The sequence below is a fragment of the Amborella trichopoda genome, chromosome 3 (genome assembly GCF_054954075.1).
Source record: "Amborella trichopoda isolate Santa Cruz 75 chromosome 3, AtrichopodaSantaCruz75HAP2 v2.0, whole genome shotgun sequence".
Classification (NCBI taxonomy): domain Eukaryota; kingdom Viridiplantae; phylum Streptophyta; class Magnoliopsida; order Amborellales; family Amborellaceae; genus Amborella; species Amborella trichopoda.
In genome coordinates this window covers 40,579,086-40,589,750 of record NC_142338.1, presented here as the reverse complement: position 1 = coordinate 40,589,750, position 10,665 = coordinate 40,579,086, and the positions used below count along the sequence as shown (strand labels likewise).

At 35.0% G+C, this 10,665-nt stretch overlaps 1 protein-coding gene across 5 annotated transcripts in view; it reads left to right on the top strand.

Moving 5' to 3' along the window:
- Positions 1-1,236: 1,236 nt before the first annotated feature.
- NFD5 (pentatricopeptide (PPR) repeat-containing protein) overlaps positions 1,237-10,665 on the top strand; it is a 35,239-nt gene continuing 25,810 nt past the window's right edge. For all 5 annotated transcript variants that reach the window (XR_002281056.2, XR_002281058.2, XR_016052515.1 and 2 more), the window contains exons 1-2: positions 1,237-1,732; positions 4,389-5,847. Coding sequence is in view for 1 of the 5 variants with exons in the window: in XM_006878504.4 (XP_006878566.2) it covers positions 4,744-5,847 (1,104 nt within the window). In the remaining 4 variants the exon portion in view is untranslated. The remainder of the gene's footprint in view (positions 1,733-4,388; positions 5,848-10,665) is intronic.

Below are 10,665 nucleotides of genomic sequence, written 5' to 3'. Positions count from 1 at the left end.
CTCATAGCAAAAAACTCTAAAAAAGGTAGCATTTTCAAGAACTGTCGTTCCTTTTTTAAAAGTGGTATGGATGACATATGTTACACACCATAACTTCTTCACTACTCTAATTCATAATTGCCCTCAAATACTCGTATACATCTTGACCTCTACCTCTGGGTTTTCATGGTTGGGACTAGGGTTTTTATTTTGGCAAAAAAGTTAGGTCTTTGTGCTCTTATTTATTGAAATTTATTGATTATTTGCTTTAAATTTTTTAGATTGCAGTTCTTTCTGGATTTCGTTTTAGTAGCTTAGGATTCTGATTTTGATTTTTTTTTTTCCTGGCTTGTAATGGGATTGTTGTTAAAGGTGGTGTATTTATGTACCTTTAATTAATTGCATAATTGCTAAACAAGTTAAAACTTTTGTTAATTACACCTAGAAATGGGGCATCATAGATTTTATCTGGTTTAAGTTGCATAAGAGAATTGGATATTTAAATGTGAATCTCATTTTATTAGCTTTCACGGTCATGATTTCATTCCTTTATGTATTTGTTCTATTAGATGTGCAATAGGATATTCTTTGAGATATCCATGTCTTCTAACTTTAGTTTTATACAACACTTGTCATTTGCCACGCTTCTTAATTTGAAAGAGTTGACTAGGGGAATTTTTTTTTTTTTAGCTTTTTGTTTTGATAATTTATATTCAACTGTAAAGCAATATACATTTTGTGGGATTCTGAACCAGTTAGGATCATAGTTAGCAAGTCGGAGACTATCAATAAATCTGTTTACTATAAAATCTGAAATAAATATTTTTTATTTTAAAATGTTGAATGAAAAAATTAGGTAAAAAATATAAAAAAACAAAAATACTTCATATAAAGATATTGTTAATATATCCATTTAAGTTAAAAAAATCAGAATAAAAAAATCGAATAAATTTATAATATTAAAAATTTTGAAATTTTAAAAAGTAAAAATTATGTCAAACCTATCAGTAAATAATTTATCCATAAAAGACTTACTAGACTAATATAATTAAGCAAATAAATACGTAATTAACTAAAATATATATAAATATATTTAAACATAACACTTATTTAGGAGGTATTAAAAAAACACGATTTTTATTTTCTCATTGCAGTGATTTAATTATAATCACTTCATAACTATGGTTAAAGTTTTATAAATTTCTTAATCGAAAAAAAGCTCGTAGAAATTTGGGAGAAGGAAGAAAACAGGGCTGTACAGTTTAGAGAGAGAAGAAGGAAGAAAATAGGGCTGGGTATGTACCCATGGGTTTCACATCTCTGTTTACGGTTTAGAGAGAGCGGTTTAGAGAGAGGAAGGAAGAAGGAAAAGAAGAAAATAGGGCCGGGCTCAGAGCCATTAGGGTTTATAGAGGGAAGAAGGAAGAAGGAAGAAGGAAGAAGGAAGAAGGAAGAGGTCATCAGCTGCACAAACCCTAATGGAAGAGGCCCTAACTGATTTTTAGAGAGAGAATTTTTAGAGAGAAAAGGAAGATGGGATGCTGATTTGGGATATAGTTTGAAGAGGGTTTTTCTCTCTGATTTGGGATGTTGTTTGAGAGAAAGCCCCAACTATACTGATTTCTGAAGAGGAGCTAACTGATTTTTAGAGGTTGAAAAGGAAGAGGGTTTTTCATTTTTTTCGGGAAACAACAAGCGGAGCTGAAGGATTAGGTTTGAGGAACTAATCCTATATGTACAATTGCTTGATCCTGTAAGTTTACAGTTTTCAATATATCGTTTATCTTTGTTATCACATAATCAAAAACAAAATATTTATTACTTGGTCCTGTAGTCACATTTTCTGCTTCTCATTCATCAGTGAAAGACTTTGTTTTGAGCTCTTATTTCTTTACACAATGATTTACTTCACAAAATGATTTGCTATAAAACAGCAATGATTTTCCATAAAACAACTGAAATCTGCATCTATTTGTTTGAGTTTAAAAAAAAAGGGAAAAACAAATTCATACCTTCAATCTGCCACTGTGGCTTTGAAGAATAGTGGGGATAAAAATTTCCATTTTAGCTTTTTTTTTTTAAATAAATTTTTTTTCAAAAGTATGAAAGTAGCATTGGCTGCAATACACAAAAAAAGAAAAAAAAAAATTGATCTTTCAAAAAAAATTATAGGTAAAACAAGATACGATTTTTTGACCTGATTTAAATTGAAAAAAGCGCGTTTTAAATGTTTTTATGAAAACTATGCGATTTTTAAAACTGTTTCCATAAAAATGCCGATTATTTGAAAAAATCGCCGATTAAACGGTGATTTGCTAACTATTGGTCAGGATACACAAATGCGAGCAAGCTAGATTGAAGTATTGTATATTTGATACCACTCTCCAGTGTCAAATAAACAGGAGAATGCAAGGAACCTTATTTAAGTACACTTGGTAGCATTAGAGGGGCTTTACACTTTTGTGAAATCTCCAGGGGTGATTCCCAGGGAGACTGTAGTGAAAGTTATCAAATGCTACCTTAGTGAATGTCAGAACTCCCCTAAAATGCACAGACGCCCGTTCTTTTTAAACCCTAAACTTCTTGAAGGAAAAAAAACCCACTCGCTCCATAAAACTCTACTGGTGCTGAAAAGCATCACGAAGAAGATAATCCGCAAAAATTACTGAGATTTTACCTTTTTCATTGTTTATTAAGCAGATAAACCCGCAATTTGTTAACTTAATTTGTATTAAATTTTTTTTTTCATTTTTTGTTAACTGTTAGTTTGTATTCATGTTTTTTTTTTGTTTTTCTTAATGTAGGGATCCATTTGTCAGTAACTTGTTTTACTGTTTATTAAGCAGAAAAACTCGAAATTTGAGTTTTTCTGTTTTTCATTTTCTTTTAACTGTTAATTTTTATTATTTTCTTTTTTTTTCCCTAGTTATTCTCAATGTAGGGATTCAAGTTAATGATTTGGGGTTTTTTTGCTCTGTTTCTTTTTTTTAATAGCTAATATCACCATTGATGGATATTTGTACCGTTTTTTTTTTGCCTAAAAACAATCACCTTCTAATAATTCTCAAATATAGAAAGGTGATTTTTTTTTTTTTTTTTTTTTTTTCTGATTTAGTTTATTTTTTTTTCTCAGTTAATCTTGAAATGTTTTGTGCTCTTTATTTGTTATGGTGTGATAAATGTGCTAACACACTTCTTCATTTGCTAATGAATGGACCTGTAAATTATGGTTTAATTCCATGGTGTATCTACACCATTATTTGTAGATCTTTACTTAAGGTTTTGACAAAATTGCAATGAAGGAGTAGCACCAGTATTTTTTTTAGGGTTTTCTTAGGCTTCTTCATTACTGCAATCTCTCTATATGTTCATTATTGCAAAAATTACAGTGAAGAATTGGGCTCTCTCTGTCTCACATTTTCTCTCTGTCTTTTACTAGTTTTTGGGGTTCAATAGTCATTGAATAATCTCCCTTTCTCCACCTTGGTATTCATAATGTAGTCTTTCTCTTCTCACATTAATGGTCAAGTGCACCATTTTTTTTTACCGGTTTACTGAACTTCCATTTTTTTTTATGGCTTGATAACATTCTATACAAATAGACTGTGTTCCTTGCATCACTGTTGTATTACACTTCTAGCCAATTGTTTTGAGTATCTAGTGCCTCATGGTTATGGGGTTTGGGAGTTGTTTGCCATTTTTTTGTATTTTTGTTTAACTAATCCATACCACATCCTTATTTGAGAAGCTGCCCGGATGTCGTTTGGATGACAGTTCACTTCATCCATCAACTTTTTCAATGCCTTTTAGAAAATTATTACTGAGTTATTGCGAAGGTTTTCTTCGTTATTCTGCAAATTGTGGCAATACTCTATTAGAAATATTAGCTTCCAATGAAATGGACATTTGGAACCTGGCTATAAAGGAGAAGAGTGCCATGGCTGTGTATTTAAGAACTAGTGCTTGATTTTGCTTCCAATGAAATGGACATCTGGAACCCTTCTTGGTAGCTCTATTTCCCTTGCATTTCATGTCACATTTCCAATTGGAATTTTTCGTGCATGGATCAATGCTTATTGATGAAGTCTATTGCCTGAATCAGTAATCAATAGTTTTGTATGGTGTGGTGGCGATATTGAATGGTTCGCTTTCAAACTTTTAAATATTTATTTCTTAAATAAATGATATATGTTTGCTCTTGAGGGATGCTTGTGTATTGAGTGAAATTTTGATATTAAGAAAATCAAATTTTTTCAATATTTATGTAAATATTGGTATTCCTTGAATCTATTTACATGTTTGGTAATATGTTGGATGAATGGAAGGACCCTTGTTTAATTACAAAATGTCTTTAAAAAACTGCATTTCACACATTATATCAATGAAATACATTATGAACAATGTTACAGGTGGTTTCTAGCTTTCCCATTGCCAAACAGGTGAAATTACCAGCACCACAGTTTGTCAAACAGGGTTTCCAGCTCCCTACCAAATTTCACTTGCATCCCAGAATCTATGAAAGTCAGTAGCAGGGGCGATTCTCAGGGACATTGTAGTGAAAGTTATCAACTGCTACCTAACACCATCTCAGGGGTCTAAGGTCTCTCTCTCCTGCTCTGCTGTTCTCAGTCTACTTTCTCTTCACAACAGTCTTTTGGATCCAAATTCTTGACGACATCGGTGAAACGTTTTACATGTAATCTCTGTCTCTGTCGCTCTCTCTCTTTCTCTCTCTCTCTCTCTCTCAATCAAATCTCTACAACAATGAAGCCTTTATTCTCCAAACAAGCAATAACTCACCTAAAGCAGAGAATCACCTCTCTCGCCCTTCTCAATCTGACCCATTCCTCTCCATATCACTCAACACCTACTGCCAATGCCCCCTTCACTCTTCCTCACCTCAAAAAAACGAACAATCTCTCATTTGCATTCTCTCTCTATACCCCAAACTCAAGGCATCTCAACTCTCTTCAAATCTCTCGACAAGAAGAGAGAGAAGAAGAAGACCAGGATGGACCCATGAATGAGTTCTTGTCAAGGTTTGTCTATATCATGAGAAGCAAGGTTTCTGAAGCTTACCCCAACTGTAACAAAGAAACCATTGATGGAATGCTTGCTGTTATAGTCCAGAAAGTGGTTTTAGAGATGGAGAAGGGCTCGATAAATGATATGCTGAACTTGGTGAAGGAAACCCAGTTTCAGGATTTTAGCCAGGAGTTGTGGCGAGCAGTTTGGGAGGTCTGCAATTTCATCGTGGAAGACATGAGAAAGATGAGAAAGCGAGAGGAATTGAAGAAGCATTTACAGTGTGAAGAGGTGAAAGAGATGTGCAAGTTTGCTCAAGAGGTGGGGATTCGTGGTGATATGCTCAAAGAGCTCAGGCTCAAATGGGCGCAAGAAAAGATGGCTGAAACTGAGTTTTATAGGGGCTTGGAACAAATGAGAGAAGAAGAAAACGCCTTGTCTGATGAGGATGTTGCTTCATCAAAAGATGGAAGTTTGCAGAGTGAGGAGGGAGAGAGAGTTGAGGGAGAAAATGCTGTTGGTGAAGAAACTCAATCCTTTGTTCTTCCAAAGAGGAAAGGAAAGATCCAGTATAAGATATATGGCCTCGATTTATCGGGACCCAAGTGGAGAGAAGTGGCTGAGAGGCTTGAAGATGCGGAAAAATTGATTGCTCCACAAGAGACTAAGGAGATAGAGGGAAAATGCAAGCTTGTTATGGACAAAATGCTTTCTTTGTCGGATGATGAGGATCCATATCAGTTATTGGTTGAATGGGAAGAGCTTTTAGAGCCGGCCCGAATTGATTGGCTTGCCTTGCTTGAGAGACTGAAAGAAAAAAACAAGCCCAGATTGTGTTTCAAGGTCAGTATCATTATTCTATTCTTGCAATGGACTGTTTAGGTCTTTTTCTTCCTTTCCTTTCTCTAGCATTTTAAAAATATACACAATGACTCTCAATCATAGAATTTGTGTACATCTAGAAATTTGACTAACATGTTAGCAAAAGAAAATTTGAATAACATTTAGTATGTTAGCTAAACATTTTCTTTTTTGATAATCACCAAACGAAATTTGATTAACATATATAACATAGCTAGCATCTTTTAAATGGCTAATATATTCAAGAAATGATTTGATATCCTCAGCAAAGCTTGGTAGCACCATTTGGTTGCAAAACATATAGGTAAAAGATCACAAATAAGGAACAAATTCTTATTCTAATTCTGTTGGAAACTCTCTCGAAACATGTGGTAAAATAGGATTTAAAGATAACCATATTGCAAATAAATTAAGATTCCTATTGATTTCACCATTAATAAAAAGAAAAGAAAAAGGAAATCCTATATCTGAAATTCTAGGTTTGATTTGATTACCACATGTTCCCCTCGTTGTGAATTACATTTGTATTTTCTGTCAAACTGATCACATTTTTCTTTTTCTTATCAATGATTACTAATGGCACATAATTGCTTTGTCTAATTGCATTCGGTTTGAATTTGTGAGATGTATTATGCTAATTATTAAAATTTTGGAAGGTGTTTGTTTAAGGGCTCCATGATGATATATGCTCTTAATCTTCTAATTTCAATCATTTATCTTTATGTTCAAAATCCTTGTATGAATTTTCTTCAAATAGATATGGATAACCCTTATTACTTCCTTGCATGTATCTTCTTGTTGTTTTTTCTTTTTTCAATTTCTCTTTCGTGTTCTCTTGATAAAGAATTCCGCACCTGAACAAGTTGCTACTTTGTGACATTCCCCATTTGCTCTGCAAGAAGGTTGTCGATCAAGTAGTTTTGTGAAAGAATTTGGAATAATATTATTATTGGTGCTTGGGTTAACACTTCCATTGTTTGCAATCTAGATTTGATACTTCCTCTTTTACAGTGTCAAACTCGAGGATTGGCCAACTAGATTTGTCTAACGATCAATCTTCAATTGACATTTTCTGCACAAGAGTAGATGACCAAGTTAAATATCTTTCACCAAAAAAATTGCTATAAATAACATCCCTGTCTTGGATTATTTCAATCTGCATGTAGACTAGGATCCACCCACCATATCATTCTGATGTTCTATCTGTGTTTGTATCATAGATTGACACACAAGACATATCGCCGCTAAGTCTAAATTGACATGGGTGAGTCTTGAAAACATAAAAGCAAAAAAAAAATATGAACGACTAAAACTTAGTTGGCTGTCTTATGACATCGCCAGGTCTTGGTGAGGTACCTCTTGAATCAACTTGTAAAGACTTCCAATTGTTCTGATGATTTCAAGTTGGTAACTCGAGTGGTCCAACAGCTTCATCATTTTTAGATTACAAGTTGCATGTCAAGTTTCATTGGAGATGCAACCAACTGATACATATGGGGGCAGCAGTCATTGAAAGAGCAAATTACATCCTATGGATAGAATTACCATTTCAAAACCCTCAGGTGTTTGGGAATCTGCATTATCATTAACTTCATTGATCATGCATGTAACATCAAGAACTGAGCTTACAGTAACAAATCCACTAAGTAATTTTGATCCTGATGCCAAACCTTGTTCCGTAGCTGCCTTCTACCTTAATCCCTTGAAACACTGATGTTATACCTCACTGGCTTGAGCTTTTCTTACCTCTTGCATCATGTAACGTCTTGTATGCTTGGGGATAATGCAGAAGACCTCCACCACCTCTTTGCCTCTTTACAACACATTAAGCATATTTTGGGGGCATGCACCACACAACTTTGAGATGATGGTTGTGAGGACCTTATGAAGGGTAGTCAAGCACCCCTCAAGGTCTCATATTTTAGTTCTTTGAGCTTTGCTTCCCAAGGCTCTAAACAAACTCTTATTTCGCTCTCGCAGTTAGTCTCCTCATCTAGATGACCAATCACATACCCAGCTCCTTTATTTCCATATTGCTCAACCCTTCTCAATGTTGGCTTGGTCCCCTAACGGTTACTTCCACTAGTCAGTTTTTTGGGTTGGAAGCTAAGGTAGCCAAACCCAGTTTTGCGAAGCTTTCACATTGCACCCAACATTGGTGTATAATTAATCGTCCCGCATCACCCCCACCATGACTCGAATCAGGATTTTACATTTGCCTCTAGAGAGCAAGCATCATCCAAACTTCTGGGAACCTAGTTTGTGTAGCCCACTCCTGCCTCCCCGGCTATCCCTATCATGGCCCATATTGCCTTCAACCAGTCTTGGCTACAAGGGGCCAAACTTGTAGGGCATGGCTATATTCTTTTTTGCTCCATGAACCAATAACAATAGGACAACAAAGGATGCTTCTTTTCTTACATTAAAAATGGGGACTTTTCCTTTTGATAATTCAATTTTAGGGGTTTTAGCCTCGAAAGAAAAGCACGCAGGTTCAATGCCCTTATTTTCCAATGGTTGTCTCTTTTGGGTAGAACTTCTATATATTACGTTTGCCAGCCTTCATCAACCAAAAACAAAGTTTCCATTGAAATTTTTTTTTGAAGATAAGTTTCCCTTGAAAATTGATCTAAACAATTCATCACCTTTCTTTTTTTGTGCTTGTGTGAAGCCCTAGATTCAATTGTTGGTTTTCGAAGTCTTGACCAAAACTGAATAGCAGGTTTTATCCATTCTACAACACAATATATAAAACCAGTAGGTAGCATTAAAAATGCTTGATATGTCAGTTATATTAACTAAGAGAATAACATAGCACAAATTGTGCAGTGAGTCTAAGGCAGCCTATAAGTCTCTAGCTCTAAACAAGCTCTTTGACACTCATTAGCTAACAATACATGTACATGATCGGCAATATGAACATTTGCGGTCTGTCCTGGACTTTTCCAAAATGTCCTAATTTCCCCGAAATCAAGGGTTATCCATTCAACTAAATGGTACGCCAGTACATCTTGTAATGATAGTTGGCCCCTGAAAATCTCTTATTGGAATTCCTACTCCCCCTTGTGCTTCATTTACTTGCACCCTAGTGCATCTGTGTAACCCAGTATTCTAAACCTTAACCTAGTTGACTCGCACTCAGGTGAGTCGCTAGGACTCAGCAAGGTCCCATGTCCGGAACACGGTACATAATGTACCATGTTCATTGCCTATACAGTACTTGTGAGTACTGTAGCAACTCTCACCCGAGTATTGAGCAACTTGGGCACGATCACTTATCACAGATAAGTTAAAAGGAGGACTGAAATCTTCCCTCCTTTTTCCTTCATTTATTTGATTTAGAACCTTGGGTTGCAGATATGAGCCAATATTCCATGCTAGCTAGGATTTTATTCTGATGTCGTTGTTACAAATAAAGAATTTGAGGAAGAACACCGGATTTGAGAGATTTTTTTTATTGAAAGAATCGGCCAATTTCTTTGTTAAATTTGTAATTTCTTCCCAATCGGTGGTCAATATTCAACAAAAATTGATCCCTAAGGCTCTTTTTGTGTTCTTGATCCAACCATTGCCTTGATTTCTAAAAAAATGAACCGTATTTTACAGATTTGAAATTCAAATTTAGTAGTAATGTGAACTTTTCAAGAGCTCCTATCTCCTAGATCGGAAACCAAACCCGAAATTGATTTGAGGTTCTTGAATTGGGTCTGACAAAGCTTGATAAGGACTGGAGGCATCAATTCACATTGAGCATGAAGCATGGAGGATCGACCTCGAAATTTTGGATATCTTTCACTTTGTCAATTTAAAATTCATAAATTTGATAAATGCTTTTACTGAAATTGATTTATAATTCATTTCCTATGCACATTCATGTTTTTTTGTACTTTTTTTTTTTTTGTTGTATAGTTTGAAACTCCCCTTTTTTCTAACTTTTTCAAGCCAATAACATCAATCTATTGCTATTCCATGTGATATGTGGTTGGTGTGTGTGTGTGTGTGTGTGTGTGTGTGTGTGTGTGTGTGTGTGTGTGTGCGTGCGTGCGTGCGTGCGTGTGTGCGTGCGTGCGTGCGTGTGTGTGTTTCTTGGATTTAGGGTTTAAGGTGGACTCCCGAGTGACTCAGCTCTGGCAGGTGCTGAGTATCTTGCCTGAGCTATATTTCAGAGAACTGGTGCAACCTTGAGGTTCTACCTTGCATTTTGTAATAAATCCTTTCCTAGTTACACCTTAATTCTAACATATTGGTTTTGTTGAACTCGTCTGGGTAACATTTTGTAGTAAGCAAATGCCATTTCAAGTTTAGGTTTCAATACTAATTAGCGTCTAATCGGTGCACATTTCATCTTGTGCCAGTTGATCGATGAGAAATTTGGTTTCTTTCTATATTTGAAGTATATTGTGATTAAGATATACAACGTCACTTTTTCAAACAACCATATGATCCTTAGAAATGGTTGGAAAGAATGTTGAACTGTTGAAGATAGTACTATTTTAAAATGCGAGATGCGGCCAAAAGCGGTGGGGGGGCCGATGCGGCTCTATGCAGTCTGAATGCGAGTGCATCGCGACGATGCGGTCAATAAATATAAAAAAAATCTAAAAAAATAGGTATATGTAATAGAAAAAAATATAGAGGTGATATATATGATAGTAGGTATTTTAGTTTAATGATTAACTCTAAAAATATTAGTTGTCGCAGATTCTGTATCCACTATCCCCTAATAGAAACTAGAAACTAGCTTCATAAAACATTTAACAATCAATAACCATGAGCACAAATTTGCAACCACAAATTTTA